Source organism: Protopterus annectens, chromosome 7.part0 (genome assembly GCF_019279795.1).
Source record: "Protopterus annectens isolate FY-2018-M chromosome 7.part0, PAN1.0, whole genome shotgun sequence".
NCBI classification, from domain to species: Eukaryota; Metazoa; Chordata; order Ceratodontiformes; family Protopteridae; genus Protopterus; species Protopterus annectens.
Window position 1 is genome coordinate 1999270457 of NC_056739.1, and position 18823 is coordinate 1999289279.

General features: G+C 43.2%; 1 protein-coding gene across 3 annotated transcripts in view; it reads right to left on the bottom strand.

Moving 5' to 3' along the window:
* Positions 1-18823, bottom strand: part of LOC122807296 (collagen alpha-1(VII) chain-like) — a gene marked incomplete at its 5' end in the record, with an annotated part of 1562855 nt that overhangs the window by 836547 nt on the left and 707485 nt on the right. For all 3 annotated transcript variants that reach the window (XM_044078425.1, XM_044078422.1, XM_044078423.1), the window contains 1 exon segment: positions 3413-3460. In XM_044078425.1, coding sequence (XP_043934360.1) covers positions 3413-3460 — 48 coding nt within the window.

Genomic DNA, 18823 nt, shown 5'->3' on the forward strand with positions numbered 1-18823 from the left:
GCACAAACACCCAGACGTCTGGCAAACAGACAGCCCCTGAAGATGGCTCTTGCCCTAGCTGAATCTGAAGAATGGAGGCCCTCAACACTAAGGAATGAATAGGCCAAGCCTACTTGGGTGTGGCTTTATGGTTGGCATGACAGAAAGGGAAAAAGTATATGAAAACGTCATTAATGAGCTTGGAGTGACTGGGGGTAAACACCTCTTAACAGAAGCACTGTAAGATCTCTTCTTGGTTGAGAAACATTTCGCTCAGTAGAAAGACTACCCTCCTTATCAAAGGGCAGGAACTTTATCCTCTTCGATGTTTCGATTAAACAATATATGAAAGTGAAGGGATTATACTGTTATACCAGTTTTATGAATTTATGGGGAATACTATCTCACTCAATGATCCAGAGTGTTTAACATTTTGGAGTAACCTCCTAAATTGTAAACAAACTTACCTCTGTCAGCAGTAAACAGGACTGGAAGCATCACTGGGAAATGTTCTAAATCTATTGGTTATTACATTTCCAAAGTCAGTTCTCAGAGTTTTCACCTCTGAATGAAACATCAGAACAGATTAGAAAGGAGGTTGTCTAAATGTCTCAAATTACAAGCTCTGATCCCGCTCCAGTAATGCCCCCATGCTCTGAAAACCCCAAAATAAACTCAGCTGTAGTAATTGAGTATAACGCCCCATTTGGTATGTACCAGACTAAGCATCTACAGCAATTACAGAGACCTCAGAGGTTTCCAACAAAGAAGATCAAGTGCCTCCAGCATGTGCTTTACACTGACTGACTAAAATCCCTGTCACTATACTCTGTATCGTATAGACATCTTGGGAGTGACTTATGCCTGGCCTACAGAGCAACTCAAGACTGAAATCTAATGAACTTACTGCATATCCATATATCAAATGGTTCTAGGGCTACTCATTCCAAGGACTTGAATATGGCCTGTGACTTAAATTGGACATGCTGGAGGGACAGATTTAACTTCCAGCAATTGTCACATCTTTGGAACAGGCTACCAATTCCTGTGAAACAGAGCACCTCTATCACACTGTTCCAGAGGAACCATGATGAGTGGATGGGGCACCGCACATTCTTACTGGGGATAGCTCCCACAACCCTCCTAGACATGGGCAGTCATCACTAAATGCAATCTTAGGTATTAACTAGTATCTCTAAGGTATCACATTGGGTTGAAATTGCTAGGCTTAAAATTACCTCTGGGTGGATAGCCTAGTAATCTCCTATGATCCTATTATCCTATTGCATTGGTTTACCTTGATAGCCCAGCTGGGCAGAAAGCTACATCTTTTCAGTGGAGGCCTGGGGAGAAAAGCTTGGAAAAATAACAGCATTACACAGAGAACCTAGTAAACAGATGTATACAAGTAAGTGAAAATATACATAATTTACACAGAGTATCACTAATTAATAGCAGCATAATGCAAATAGCTATGAAACATATATAGAAATGAACTTGGTAGAAGGAGAGAACGGGAAGAAATGGAGGATTATTATTAAGAAGTGAGAGAGAATGTTTTAGAATAAGTTGAAGGAAGAAAAGGGAGAGGAAGAGGACAATGAGGAGATTTTGGACAATTAAATGAGGATATAGTGCTTGGGAAAAATTCTAGATATGGACAGATTGGAAGAGACAGCTCAGAAAAGCTGCTGTATGGAGACAAATAGAATCTAAACTGGAACTTCAACAAATAACAAGATTGTAATTCAAAACTGAAAGCATGTGAAATGATACTGAGTACAGACAGGACAGCAGTCATTGCAGCAAATGCAGGGAAAGATGTTTATTAATCACATAGTTCCAGCTAAGTCATACACTTACGTTGATTTACCATACCATTTGTGAAGCAACTCTGTCTCCTTTTACCTTGCAAGGTGAATGGAAACTACAAATCCATCCCATACACAAGTTAAATCTACAATTATACAACGACCCCCCATTAATATTCCAAAACGTGCATGCTGATTGGTCAGCGTGCACGTTGTAAATCAGAGTTATAGTAATGGAAAAAGTTCCAGTCGCCCGGACTTTTTCCATTAGTATAACTTTTTTTTTTTTTTTTAAAGCAACGGAGAAAGCAAGATCCCCGTTGCTTGTTACAACCTGTCTTGCCATGTTAAAACGAGTTTAACATAGCGAGACAGCTTTTAAAAAAAGCAACGGAGCATTTCCGTTGCTTTTTTTAAAGTTGTCAAGCGATGTTAAACCCATTTTACATAGCGAGACACTTTAAAAAGCAACGGAGATCTTGCTTTCTCCGTTGCTTTTTTCAAAACTGTCTCGCTATGTTAAATGGGTTTAACCTAGAGAGACAGCTTTAAAAAAGCAACGGAGATTCTCCATTGCTTTTTTTAAAGCTGTCTTGCTATGTTAAACCCATTTAACATAGTGAGACACTTTAAAAAGCAGCGGAGATCTTGCTTTCTCCGTTGCTTTTATGTTAAATGGGTTTAACCTAGCGAGACAGCTTTAAAAAAGCAATGGAGATTCTCCGTTGATATTTTTAAAGCTGTCTCACTATGTTAAACTCATTTAACATAGCGAGACAGGCTGTAAAAAGCAACATAGCTCTTGCTTTCTCTGTTGCTTTTGCCCAGAGCTCTGATGTACTGTGTAAATATACGCATGCGCAGTACATCAGAACTGCCGCAGAATACCCAGACAGCTGCGGAAGGGCAGCAAGGAGGCATTATACAATGCCATTATTTAAGAAAAGTAATTCTTTTTTTTCTTAAATAATGTCATTGTATAATAGCAATAACCCACTTCTGGGTGTGGGTAATGCTGGATTTACCCACGGTTGGCTTTGTTTGGCCACTCGGGCTTCGCCCTCGTAACCAAACCACACCAACCGTGGGTAAATCCAGCATTACCCACACCCAGGCGTGGGTTATTGCTATAATATTCTCCTGTAACTTGTGTGGGGTAGAGATCTATATTTTGACTACCATTGTATAGGGATACAGATTTTGATTTTCATTTTTTAGTCTTTCACATTGTGCATATGCCTTCATTCTAGTTATATTATGTTTAATCTTTTAAAGTAGTATTTCAGGTATATGCATATGTTTCTCCCATATGAACACAATTCTAAAAATGGATTATGTTAGTGCAGTACTAATTAATATCATGTTATGAAGGCAAAATGTAAATTAGTGGTATTTGCCTAGTTTCTTTCATGTTATGTTTATCTAAAAATAAAGAGATTTTACAGATTGACAGTGGCATTTCTATTAATGCAGCATGTTGAATAAGGTCAGTCTATTATTACCACAATTATAATGCAATTTCAGATTCTACTTCACCAAACCAGTGTGTCATCACAAGGTGTGATATGCCAATAACAGCAATGAGGTTTACAGAGAACAAACACTGACCACAGACTACTTACCGCAGCTGTTCCTGGAAAGCCAGGTTTCCCATCTTCTCCAGGATCTCCCTGTCAGAAATAAACAAACATGCCAATGAATTTCTGCAGGAAGTAGTAAGGGGATGAGAAGCAAACAAGACTGTGCTTACTAACCTGATGGATAAGTTATATGAGGACATCAAAACATGCATTTTATTTTATAGGCTTGTTCATGATCACTCTTTAAAAGCCCAGACAATCAGTACATAAATCAAAATAAAACAAATGATGTTTCATTTCCAAAGAATGCAGCCATCTGCACCTTGGATCTTTGTGCTAGTTTAATTATCTCTGCAGGCATATCCTATCCTTACACGTACAGGGTTTTAGCATTACGAAGAGAAGACTGATATCCTGAGCTAAATCTTACAAATGAAAGCCTGCAAAAAAGAATGCATTCGTTTTTCTAGGCGCAAGCAATAATGATCCATGTATATTAGGACATACATTTAGATAAACGTATTAATAATAAATTATGTCAAGCCTGTCTCCGTAGTGTAGAGTGATAAATGCATGACTGCATCTCAGATGACCCATGTTTGTCTAGTGGCATGGGCACTGGAGGTAAGTGATAGAGGTAATATGGGAATGAGTGTCCAGTACTGGTTTCCCCATCCTGGCTGGAAACTGACATCTTAACTTTCTGCAGTGGCAGCAATGGCAAGAGTGAAGGGTCAAACACAGAAAGGGGCATCCTAGGTGCACATGCTTCAAGCAGTGTATCACTCAATCCGGAGGATTAGAATGTGTCATAGCATGCATGTGCCTCCTGATAGCAGCTGTAGTGCAGCAAATAAGCTACCAGACTGGATCTAGGGGCATAAAATCCCCACACACCTAGCAGATGATTGCAACACTCTCAACACCATCTCTTACCTGTCATGGATTATTGCCTTTTGGAGGAAGAAATGGGTTCACTGGGTGCCACGGGGTGGGGGAGTTGATGTTCATTGTGGGGGTGGAGGAAAATAATATGTTATACCAGGAAGCACACTGGTGCAGTAGTCAATGCTGATGCCTCATAGCTGTGGCTCTTTAGCTCACTCTTTGGCTGGAGTAGCTTCCCTGCAGAGTATGTGCATCCTTCTTGTGTCTGTGTGGGATTTTTCCAGGAATAATGTAGATGAACTGGTGAGCATCAGACTGGCTATAGGTGTGTGTGCCATGTGAAGATGTGGGTGTGTGTGTGTGTGTGTGTGTGTGTGTGTGTGTGTGTGTGTGTGTGTGTGTGTGCATTATACCATGGGGTGGCATCCAGTTCTAGATTAGTTCCTCTGACTTGTGTTCTGCAAGTTCCAGGAATGTAGCGAGTAACTGGAGAATGAATGAGTAAATGAACTACAGCAAGACTATCCTCAACCATCTAATGCTGTCGAGTCACATCCAACCCCCATAACAACCCCATAAACACTAGACACCATCCACAGAGTTTACTACGTAAACAGTGACTGGAAGTAGATTGTCATGCATTTCTTCTATATCACACACACACACACACACACACACACACACACACACACACACACACACACACACACACACACATACACGTGTGTGTGTGTGTGTGTGTGTGTGTGTGTGTGTGTGTGTGTGTGTGTATATATATATATATATATATATATATATATATATATATATATATATATATATATATATATATATATATATATATATATATATATATATATATATATATACACATACAAACACACACACAAAGAGCCCCTATAGACAATTTAGTCATCAAGTCACCTCCTGTAGATCTTTGGGAGATAGAGTGAAACTATACCACCTGGAGAAAACCCATCAAAACACAGGGACAACATGCATAATCCACACATATGGCCCTCCAGCTGAGAAGTGTACCATCAATCCTCTTTCTGTAAGGCGACAATGCTATTCACTGCATCACATTAAGACAAAAGTAACAGAAGTAAACAAAACATATCTGACTTTAAATATATGCAAGTTCAATATATTTTAGAATGATGAACTTTTTATAGGTTTTGTATGAACAAAAATAATTCAAGTATTTTTGCTTTATATTTCCTTTATCCACTGCAGTATAGCATTTAGCGATGTTGTCTCACAGTTCCATGGCTTGAGTCTGAATGCTGTTTAATAGCCACATAGAACTTGTACAATGTCTAAGTGCCAGTGTCCTTGAGGGTTTCCTGTAAGTAGTCTAGGTTCCTGCTAACTCCAAGGGCACTGACTATTTAGAACTGTTTGTGGGTATGCATGAAAATGAATGTGTGCCCGTATGTGTTTGTTTTGTGCGTGTGTGTGTGTGTGTGTGTGTGTGTGTGTGTGTGTGTGTGTGTGTGTGTGTGTATGTGTTAGAAATTCCCTAGGTTGGGTAGGAACCCATGCAATATGTATCCTTCCTTTGACACATAATTTCTATGATAGGCTTGGTTCACTTTGACCTTAAGACACTGACACACGTACTCACATTTTTCCAAAATTTATGATTATTATTTTTTTGTTTTAATATTTTACAGACCTCCTTACATTTACAGCCACATTTTTATTCTTCTATATTTTTATGAGTTTATAATTCCTAGAATGAATCTTTTCAAATAAAATGTAACTGGAAATGTGCATCTTATAAGAAGTATGTGCCATATGTCTGAGGTGCAGAGTCAAAATTTAAAATTCTGTGAAGAATTTAAAATAATGATATCTGAAGTGATATACTAAATACTAATAATGGATTAGAGCTTGAATTAAACTGAGACACTGTAACTTTAGAATTATGCAAAGCCTTTTCCTTGCCACACTTTAAAACCAGTAGTAGACTTGGCGTTTCATGCTTTTCTGTTCATTTTGGAATACTGTAGAACAGACTCCCATTTGCACTGTGGCAAATTATTTAGAATGAATTCCTAAACTCAGTTAAAGATTATCTCCACACTAACAGGACAATTCAGCACAGCACTGAATAAAAATACTCTACTTGCAATTCACACATTCTGATAATTTTTAAACTGACCCTTGTTAGGATGTCTACACCTACATTTGCCCATGGATTTACTATTCTTCTGTACAGGACTAGTTTAGTCCTGCATGGAGGCGGCCGTTTAGGAGCAGGACAACAGTGCACCGTGGTTAGTAATGAGGCACACTGCCTGAGCTCCTAGGCATACAGAGAGCATGTAAGAGTGCAGGAGGCATGTCTGAGAGCAGAGATCTCATAGGTTCATAGGTAGGTACTAGGCTATCTGCCCGAAGGCATTTATAAGCCTAGCCGGAATGTGTTGGCTTTTGCCACCCCCTTAGATTAGTTCCCTGTCCCTCTGTCCAGCAGAGCCATTGAAGTGATCCCTGGGGTAAACTTTCTGTTTCCCATCCACTCATCAAGGTTTCTCTTGAAGAGGGTTAGCAAGGAGCTCTGCCTAATGTAGACTGGAATCTTGTTCCAAAGCATAGGAAGTCTCTGGGACAAGAATCTATCCCTCCAGCACATCCTATTTATTATTGTGGTGAAGTTTAGATCCTGGAGCATGTGGCTCAAGGGGATATGGTTTTCTTTTGGTGGAGCATGTCCATCAATTCTGGGTTGGACATAGCCTTGTATGTCTGGCAGAGATCACCTCTGAGTAGGCGGTATGCAACCGAGTACAGCTGGAGTTTCTTCAGTCGAGCTGCATAGGGCATCTGTTTGAGGCCAGTAATCCTCTTGGTGAGGTAATTCTGTGGTCTTTCCAGTTGTTGCAGGTGCCTTGTAAGGTACATCCCAAAAAGGGCAGTGTACACTATGATGGGTCTGATGAGTGACGTATAGAGTGGCCCAATGACTTTTTCGATCTGGATGCAAACCCTTTTGTGATTGGGTGGGCCACATAGAAGGATTTTCTAACCACTTTCGCAATGTGATTATCAAAGGAGAGGTTACTATCTACTTGGGTCCCCATATTCCTTATTACGTCTTCTCTATTTAGGGGGCTACCACCTATGTGGTAGTTTGTGGGTACTTTGTTTTTCCAAAGGGGATGACTATGCACTTTTTGGCATTTAGCTTGAGGCCATGGTTTTGACACCAGGTATCTGTCTCAGTGAGACCCTTTTGGAGGATGTCTCTGTCAGCCGGAGAGTCAATTATAGCCCCTAGTTTACAGTCGTCTGTGAACTTTGTTAGCCATAGTCCTCCTGTGTTTGCCTGTACCTCTGAGAAATATATGCTGAACAGGAGGGGTCCTAGGACTGAGCCCTTGGCAACGCCACATGTAACCGGTTTTGAGTCAGATCTAGCTCCCGCAACTCTTACCATGTGGGTTCTGTCCGTGAGCCAGTTGGGAACCCATCTCGTGATGTAGGTGTTTATGTTCAGGCTGGTGAGCTTGTCTATAATACCCGAGTGGGGAATGGTGTCCAAGGCCTTTGCAAGGTCTAGGCAGGCTGTGTGGACCACCTTTCCCTCGACTATAGCCTTAGTAACTGTCTCAAAGAAGTCCATCAGGTTTAGGAGGCATGATCTGTTCTTAACAAAGCCGAACTGGGTAAGGTCCAGTGTTTGGAGGTTTCCAATGTCTCTGTTAATGAGATCCATGATGATGCGCTCCATAGCTTTGCAGACCAAGCTAGTCAGGCTTATAGGGCGATAGTACCTGGGGTCCATTGTGGCTCCACCTCTGTGGAGTGGAATAACTGTTACTGTGTGCCACTCTGTGGGCACATAGCCTGTGGAGAGGCTGAGTTTAAACAGTGTGCTTAGGTGAGGGATTAGTTCATCTTTGAGCTCATGTAGGGCACAGCCTGGGACACCATCCGGTCCCATTGATGCTGTGTTTTTGGCTTTGGAGAGGGCTGTTTTAACCTGAGTGTCTGTGATTTCAGGGGCACTACATTCTTCCGGTATAGTTATGGGCCCTTTTGGGGCTGAGAGAGGGGTGAAGTTTGCACTGAACCTGTCTGCCAGGATGTTGGCTATATCGGTTGGTTCAGTGTATTTTGTGCCATTCCGCACTAACTCTGAGCAGATCTGAGAATTGCCACTCAGATTCTTGACATAGCTAAAGAATGCCTTGTGGTTATCTTTGCAGTCCATGGCAATTTTTCTTTTGAAGCTAGCCTTGGATAATTTTATGAGGGAACTTAGTTTCTTGCTGATACTGATCACGGATGTCTTCCCTTCTTGGGATTTTACTCTTTTCTGTACTAGTTTCCTCCTTCTATTGTATAGCTTGTTTATGGCATGGGTCCTCCAGACTGGTTTCCTTTTCTTGGAGGAGTGAGTATTGGTTTTGTTTGGGATAGCACGATCCATGCATTCTTGTAGGTGCCCATAGAGTGCATTAGTAAAGGATTTTGCAACTTGGACAGCGTTATCCTTTAGCATGGGGGCTTTGAAATTTCCCACCTCGGTCTGAAGTAACGTGAAGTTTGCTTTTGAAAAGTTTTCCACAGTGGTTTCTTTGACTGCGGGTGGTGGCGGAATGTGGATATCAGAGTGATTAGTTTATGGTCAGATCTAACCAGTGAGGGGTTGACCTTCGGTGTGGAACACCGGTTGCCCATGTTGGTGATGACCAGGTCCAATATGTTGTCACCTCTGGTGGGGGTGTTGACTAGTTGATCCAGGGCGTTTGAGTTTATAAATTCTAGGAAATGTTGAGCAAGGGAATTTGTACTTGAGTAGTTCTCCCAGTTAATGCTTGGGTAATTGAAATCACCCAATATGAGGGTGTTTGGTAGGACCTTTATGTTTCCCAGTGTTTCCAGGAATGCGGAGTGGAGGTCCTGGGACATGGTGGGTGATCTGTAGCAAGCTATAATTTGAATAGCAGTTTTTCCCATTGTTAGTTGCACGTGGATGATCTCTGAAGCATCGTGCTGTGCCACTAACCTGGAGGTGTGGGTATCCTTGATGAATATGGATACTCACCCGCCTTTTGTATTTCGGTTCGGGTTCTGTGGCTGCAATGTATGGTATGAGTTGTAGCCTAGTAGTGGTGGGGTGCTCTCTGGAGCCATAAACCAGGTTTCTGTTACTGCACATATATCAGTTTTCTCCATAATGAGGAGTGGCTCGAGTGCATGCATTTTGAGGTTTAGACTTCTGGCATTGAGTAGCATTACCCTCAGTTTTTTGTTACTTGTGCTAGTTACAGTGATGGGTTTGTCTTTTGAGCCTTGCATAGAAAAGGCACTATGGGGGTGGCAAGAGCCTTGGCCAGTATTCAAAAGCCTAAGGGTGACAGGTGCAAGCCATCTCTAACAAAGCAATGTGGCTTGTCCAGCACGTCATCCCAGGCTGACAGACACTGGATCCCTTTTGAATGACAGCAGAAGCTTAGCGAATTGTTGAAATTGATAATTCTTTCTCTATACCGTGGTATCATTCTTGGTGAGGGCAGGATGCTACTCAGGGTCAGGGTCATACCAGCCTGGGCTACGTGATCAGAGGGTTCTTCCATGTCTCTTTTCATGTAGTCCAGGGAGGTACAGCTCAGGTCATTCACACCAACATGGAGAATGACAGTGTCATACTTGTACTTGTTCTGGAGTGACCTGAGTGCTTGTGCTATGTGGCAGATCCTGGCACCCGACAGGCAGCTAACAGTAACCTTCTCCTTGTTCAGCCTAGTGAGTGGGACATCAGTGTGTCTGACTAGAGTCACCTATTACTAGTGTGTTGGGTATGTTATTTTGCCTTAAGGGCTGTGATTGTGTGGTACACTGGTTTTGTGAAGTATGTGTTTCATGGTTTGTGTTGGGGGTGGAGGTTGCTTGGATGTCTGCTTTGGAGGGCTCCGTTGCTTCTGAAGATTTTTATTTAGAGCCTCCGAGTATGCTTTCATGTATTTATGTGTGTTTTTTGCCAGTGCTGGTTTTATAGGTCTATGTGAAACTGGTGGTGTGATGCAAGTAATTGGTCCAGTCTTGGGTTGAGAGAGCTTAGCCTCCAGTTTGGCTGTATAATTGCATCTCTCGCATGTATTAGTGTTTGGTGGAAGGAGGAGAGGGTTGTCTGTGTACATGAGGCAATTGTAACATTGCCTCAAAATGCCCAGATTCACCAGTTGGACCAGAAAATACACCTGAAACTGCCCTTTGGACATGCCTGGATAGGTACAGTGAACTGTTTTACTGATTGGCTGATAAGGTCGAATAGAGAGCCTTGTCCTTCTCTACAGTATAGGCGGGGTCTAGTGCTAAGTTTTATTAGTGCTTGCTATGAGTTTTGAGCAGGTGCCGGTATGAAAAGTGAATGGTTTGAGTGCTTAAGTTGAAAGTTTGTCTAGTTCCAAGAGAAAAATTGAAGAGTAGACTTTGTGGAGCCGGGAATAGTTATACCCTACCTAACCAGTACTGCCAGGTGCGCAAAACCTTGCAAATGCGAGTTTTATAGCATGAAAATAAAAGAGAAATTAGCCCAATGTGGCCAATAAACTACTAATTTCTGGGCTGAAACCACTCCTCCAGGGACAGATAGGCTGCTCAAAGCTCCCTCTCTCACAGTGAACAGAGAAACTTCCTTCTATTCAAGTAAGGTATGAGCAAACACAGAAACTTGTAACACAGCCCTGAATTCAGCACTAACCTGAAAACTGGACTATACTAGCTTAGAAAGGTGGGAAAACAAGTATTTTTTTTTATCTTTTTCAGAAAATAAAGCAGATACAATCAAAAAAACACTTAAAATGCACAGAAATGGCTATCACACTTGAGTGTGTAGCCTATAACAGTTAAACAGGTAATTTAAACACAAAAATGGCTTTGTTAAAGTGCAGGCAGTAAAATAAGTACAATATTTAGCTGAAACAAGCTTTTTACATCACAGAAACTCTAGAAAACCGGCGTCTTAGGCGGAATTAGCTAAAGGCAGCAAGAAAATGCAGAAAAATGATACTTAATCACTCCAAAGTCTCTCTTTTGTATCACTGCTACTGTAGAACTCTGCAGGGCACCAGGCAGGAGCTTGCTGAGCTGTATACTATAACAAAACCTTGCAAATGTTTGTTTTATAGCAGGGAAATGAAAGAGAGAAAAATTAGCCCAAAATGGCCAATAAACTACTAATTTCTGGGCTGAAACCACTCCTCCAGGGACAGATAGGCTGCTCAAAGCTCCCTCTCTCACAGTGAACAGAGAAACTTCCTTCTATCCAAAGTAAGGTATGGGCAAACACAGAAACTTGTAACACAGCCCTGAATTCAGCACTAACCTGAAAACTGGACTATACTAGCTTAGAAAGGCGAGAAAAAAAGTATATATTTTTTGTTTTTTTCAGAAAATAAAGCAGATACAATAAAAAAAACACTTTAAATGCACAGAAATGGCTATCACACTTAACAGTGTAGCCTACAACAGTTAAACAGGTAATTTAAACACAAAAACGACTTTGTTAAAGTGCAGGCAGTAACATAAGTACAATTTGTAGCTGAAACAAGCTTTTCAAATCACAGAAACTCTAGAAAATCAGCGTTTTAGGCAGAATTAGCTAAAGGCAGTAGGAAAATGCAGAAAAATTATACTTAATCACTCCAAAGTCTCTCTTTTGTCTCTCTGCTGCTGTAGAACTCTGCAGGGCACCAGGCAGGAGCTTGCTGAGCTGTAAACTCTCAGAATATACACGCCCCCACAATGAAGTACAGCAGAAAGGGGTATGAAATGAGCGGGACCGCTCATAGGTGACCGCATATCCCCACCAACAGTCCCCTCATGTGCAACAGTATACATAAATAAAATAAAGAAACCCTTTATTTTTTTATTAAATTCCAATTAAAGCTAACCGTAGGTATGCAGGTGTTGCCATCGCTTAGCTAAGCTACGGTTAATGCAGCTTAAATGGCTAAGAGGATAACAAGGAAGATATATGCAAATGAAGCAGCATAGCAATAGTGCATTCACCTTATGAGCAGGCATTCCCAGTTCGAGTCCCACTGCAGCAGATTCCATTTTCCATGGCAAAGCACATTATGAGTAATATTTATGTTGCATAACACACTAAATAACATATTTTCATGAACTGGAGTACTGCAGTAAATGCACACGTGAGGTGTCAGTGTCATGATGAATAAGGCACTAGTAAGCAGGTTTAAGCACAAATAAGCAGTAGTAAGCATATTTAAGCACTAGTAAGCGGGCTGACAGACATGCTAAGGACATCATAGTACAGTACCTCTGCTAGCACGTAATGCTCCTGTGGACTACAGCAGAGATAATGGCCAATATATGTGCACAGTCTGACACACTCTGGACAGTCCAGAGGTTTAAACATAACCATTTAGTGCAAGACATGTGGACCAATCCTGACAATGTGGATGTTAACAGCCATTTAGATGGGTATAACACATAACTACTGGTGTACATTTGCCCACGTAGGTTATGCATTCACACATACCTGTCTGTCCTGCCACATAATAACCGCTGGTAAGGGGATGCCATGGCCACATACCACCGACTAGATATTGACATACATCTGTACAGCATCCCACTGCTCTGTCTGATAAACATGACTGTTATGGTGGCCCAGCAGCAGTACATCTGGCAAGTAACTGGACATTACATCTCACTGGGTAAGTACACTAAGCTGCTAGGCGTGCAGGCTACAGGCAGACCGGCTCAACACTGGCCTACATTTCCTATGGGGGAATGCACATGTACCTCCACATAGATAGCAGGCTCTACAGGCATGCCACAGCACAGAGTAACATACACCTGTGTGTATGTGCATCACCGCAACCAATGTGAACACAGTCACAGCTACGTATGGCATGCTAGCATATCATTACAGTATATGGACTATCTGTTCAACACCAACCTCATATGTGCCACACACACACACACACACACACACACACACACACACACACACACACACATGCACACATGCACACACTCACCCTACAGATACTGGGCTGCTACACAGTGTGGTCTGCTACCTGTCTGTGGTATGGGACATGTGCGTATATGGCCCTACAAACATGTAAGCCGATAGGGTAACATACAGTGGAGCAGCATGTAACATAATATAGAACAGGACCAAGAACAATGACATCTACCACAGTCTTTACACAGGCCAAGGTACATATTAACATTACACACACTGCCGACAATCACCATAAGTACACAGACCTCAGTACTGTACACACAACCACAGAATGTCCAGGTTATATCATCAAATATAACCCCTACTATACATTACATGTGTAGCAGTCTGATATCTCACTGACTTGTTATCAGATATGATGTCAGTAATTATGGTGTACAGTACATATGCACCCCTTATGGCATGACATAAGTACAAATGTTGTCAGGGTTGTAGCTGGAGGAACATACACAGGGCCAATATTGACATGTTGCTGTGGTAACCTCATACATTTACTGTTGTAACAGGGTTTGTTGCATCATATGTCCTACGAGGGATATGAAGTCAATTACTCTCATGGCTGTCACAATCTACAGACTGCATTCCTCACACTACCTTCTGCAGTTCACAGATAGGTGCTCTGTGGGTAACACCTGAAACAAAAGGCACTGCACACTGGCCAGTCTGCAGATGGCCCTACAGATGGGTGTTCCATCATAAACATAGCACTGACATGGCAGGTATGTAAACATGCAGGACAGCCATAACCACACACACCCTGTTAAACCAACATTACTCCAAATGCAGTATAGCAGCACTTACAGTCTGTAGTCAGGTCGAGCACATCCCCCTCCTGTGCGTTGGCCTGTTTCCACAGTGTATGTTGTTAGAGATAACCCCAATCCATCTGAGATGCTGTTTACCAAACAGATCGAGTTCCTGCTCACAGTGAATGAAAGGCCCAACACCAACATGATGTTCTCAGATATTGGTGTGTGTTTCCATGCAATCAGCTATGGGAATATTACCACAGCTGTTCCACATGCAATCAGCTAGAGGAGGGCTGCAATTCATGCAGAGACCATCAGCGGATCCTGAGCATGACTTAAAATACACATGCTGCTGCCTAAGCAAAGCAGGTGTAAGTCTCCACTTCCACCACAAGAGGGAGTAAGAGAGGCAGACAGAGGCACAGAAAAGCCAGGGAGGGGTGGTAGAATAAAACTTACGCATGTTTGTGTCACACACCTGCCAGTACAGGGTATCAAACCCCGATGACTATGTAGTGCTATCACATGTCCATGCATTTATTGGATGCGCCACACAGGTTACATGTTGGGGAGCCCTCAGAACATATATGTGATGGTGAGTGACATCTGCAACAGGGATATGGTAGCTATGTGGTAGGTGCAGTACACATGCCTACCCACATGAACAGGTGTCAGGGTTAACACAGCCACACTCTCACAGGGAAGCAGACACATTGCCACACTTGGCAGGGCCAGGAATATAAGTCATCACTAGTGGGATTGCCACAACACAGTACTGTACAGGTATCACATGCACCACAGGGGTCATACGGCGATTATATGTGCAAAGGGTATGTGGAGGTGTCTGACATCAGACAGCATGCTTCAGTATGCCAATAGGGGTTGTACTGAGTGTGAATGTGGGCATATGCATCATACACCACACACACAGACATGGATGCCAATCCTGACATGCATATGTGCACTGCTTCACGGTGTGTTGTGGTTGATGGTGCCAGACGGCTATAAAAGGCTTGGTGATGGGTATACCTTGGCATCAGGCCACATGACAATGATCTGCATTGCGGCTCAGGGGTGTAGTGTCTGGAGTTGTCCACACAGGTGGGTATTGTATTCCCCATCCAGTCACCTGGGTGACTGTTGTGTGTGGCCAATGCTGTGCATTGCTTGCCATGTATGTGTTCTTTCATCCATGATATGCACACCTCCCACATGCATGTAGAGTGACATGTGGAACTGTACCTGGGGTGTCTGGCCCATGTTGTGTACACAGATCATTATCATCAGATGAGCCAGTCCTGGCCTCATGTGGCAGGAACTGTTCATGGACAGCAGGTTGGCCCTGCACCTGCATTGATAGCATGATACCAGTATTCCCTGGTGTCAGTGGCATCTGTCCATACAGGGCCTTGTGTTTCAGGCATGTTATGTCTTTTGTGGGTCACATTTGATGGCACCACAGGTGTTGCAGGTGTCCAGTGGGGAACATGGGGGAGGTGCATTGTCGGCATGTACATGCCTATTGGACTGATGGACAGGGTGCCTTGCCCTCTTTAGCCCACTGCAATCACACCATGGTTCCTATCAATGAGCAATATGCAGGGTACTGCCAACATAGTGGCTTTTCGACTGTTGCCTAGGCAAGCGTGTGTGTGTGTGTATGAGACATGGGTTGAGAGTGTACCCTGGGTAATACAAGGGTTGCTAACGCTGTTCAGCTGGCACTGTCACATTTAGGGGTATGGATTTGCACCCCAGCCTCTTAGCTATTTCACATCTGTTATCTCTGTATGGTGGACATTGTGATAAATACGTGGCCCACCATATAAGAAGTTTGCAAAACCTCCGCAGATTGATTCCAGTTGTTACACACTCACAACAACTGCCACACAGGATATGAATGACAAACACAGACACACACACACACACACACACACACACACACACACACACACACACACACACACACACACACACACACACACACACACACACACCCTGTTATGTCTGGGATTAGAACTCCTACCTAACTAGTATATTACACTATAGCACTATGCCATTATAGGAAGCGCTACTGAGATTACTGGAGTTCTCCTTCCCCAAAGGTGTATTTCACAGTGAATGACATCAGCAAGGATGCCAAAGTAGGGCATTTGAATTGTAGTGAGTGTGACTAGCCTAAAATGCATTGCTCCCTACACAAACATAGAAACACACAGAAAACATCCACAACTGCCATGTGTGGGGAGAGAACCCCTACCAGACGTCTATATCACACTACAGCATAATGCTGTTATAGGACGCACCACGGGGATTACTGGAGTGCCCCTTCCCCAAAGGTGTATTTCACAGTGAATGACATCAGCAGGTTTGCCAAGGTAGGACATTTGAATTGTAGTGAGTGTGACTAGCCTAAAATCCATTGCTCCCTACACAAACATAGAACACACAGACAATTGCCAAGTCTGGGAGTAGAACTCCTACCTAACTATTCTATCACACTACACTGGTACACAGTTATAGGATGTGTTATGGACATCACTGGGCTACAAGCTTTCTATAGGTGTATTTCTAGGTGGATGACATCAGCAGCCTTGCCAAAGTAGAGCATTCAAATTGTAGGGAGTGTGACTACCCTGAAAAGCATTGCTCTCTACACAGACAGACAGACAGACACACACACACACACAAACACACATTCCCATGCACACACAGTTGCCATGTCTGGGATTAGAACTCCTACCTAACTAATTTATCACACTACAGCAGTACGCAGTTATGGGACACGCCACAGAGATTACCAGGCTACAACCTTCCCAGAGGTGTATTTCACAGTGGATGACCTCAGCAGGCTTGTCATAGTAGGGCTATGGGGAGGGCAGTGTGTGTGCATGGGCCATAACCGATTCATCTAGAGGTTGACACACCACATGCATACACACACAGGGTCATATTTCACAGGTATGTCTATACAGCTGCTGGATGACTACTTCCTTGCACAGTCATGTTGTACAGCTAGCACGTGCACCAAATAGTCTGTAATGCTGACAGATACTGGTGGCTAGTATCTACAGTGAGTGACATCTGAACCTCATGTGGTTGTGGCCCTTTGGCTGTGTGCTGGGTGGGACAAGCCTGGATGGCTTCTTGTCACAGTCACTCTCTTCCACACATCTATGTATGTCTACCTTTGGCTTATTATAGTATGTTGTCCTTAGATATATGTCCGTATTCCTACCCACTGTGTGTGCAAAGCATGTGTGGTGCATACCAAGGAGTGTCTGCACTAACATCTGCGACTGCCATATATGTCTGGTCCACTGGTGTTTGCAGATATGGCCTTCATGTGTTTAAGTGTGTAAGCATGACCAGTATGACCTTTCAGTATGTTGTTGACTGACATTGCCTTAATTTCTCTAAGTGTGTGAGCAGACACAGTATACCCATCTGCATTGAATGTGTGGATCGCGTCCAGGTAGTTTGTACTGCAGTGCCGACCATTGTGTTATACACCTACAAGTAGAATACTGTTTCTGCAGGGTATCCGTCGATCGTTTGGCATTGACTGTTACTACATTTCTACATAGGATGGGGGGCACACCTGACTATTTCTACATTTCTACACAGGATTAGGGGGCACACCTGATTGTTACTACATTTCTATGTAGGATGGGGTGGGGCACACCTGACTATTTCTACATTTCTACACAGGACTGAGGGGGCACAACTGATGGTTATTACATTTCTATGTAGGATGGGGACACACCTCACTATTTCTACACATGATTGGGGGGGCACACCTAACTGTTACTACATTTCTACGTTGGATGGGGGGGCACACCTGCCACTTGTACATATTTCCTATGACTGTACTGGTATGTCTGGTACTCCATTTCATTGTGTATTCTTACCTATCATGCTGACTAGAGGCATACCAGTGTACTACAGATCTTAGCTTTGATTTACTTACATATTAGTTTCTGACTTCCTACCCTTCATTACTAATGTCCCATTACCTGACCTGCTGTAGTCTGTCTGTGTAGGCCTGGGGGGGGAGGTTACCCATAGGCATCATTCAGAAGCCATAACACAGCCTTTATGTGTGTCTGTTTACACCTGTCCTGCTGGCTGTGACTGTTGTTGGGTATGTTAACCCCCCTGACTGGCATGTGTGACTCACTTACCTTGTGGGTGTCCCAATATTGAGGGTGGTGCTGCAGGGTTGCCTATGTCGGATGCACATAATACACTCCCTACACATGGTTGAGCACAGGTAGTGTAATGTTTGGCATCCCTTTTACTGTATGTGAGAGTCGGAGAGAGGTGTTATTCCCTGGGTCCCTCCTGTGTCAGTGTATGTGCTATGGTTGCTTCTTTGCCAAGACCAGGGCATACTGGGCATGCTTTCTTCTGCCTACTGGGGCAGGCTCAGGTTGTTCCTCCGCCGAATCACTCTGTGCTTGTGCAGGCCTTGGCAATGGTGGGAGGCTGTGTGGCCTTGCCCCATGCTGTTCCTGCTGCAGCTGTTTCCACAGGATCATATTGTGCAGCATGGCACATATGAGGACAATTTGGGTACATGTAACTGGTGAGTACTGCAAGGCTCCACTGGATGTGTCCAGGCACCAGAACCATGACTTGAGCATCCCAAACACATGCTCTACTATAATTCTGTTCTGTGCATGTGCCTCATTATGGAGTTCTTGTTCGGGTGTGTGTGCATTTCTGCTGGGTATCATCAGCCACGGCTTCAGTGCGTATCCAGCATCCACCACTAGGTGACCGTGAGGGATGTCCCGATTGCCA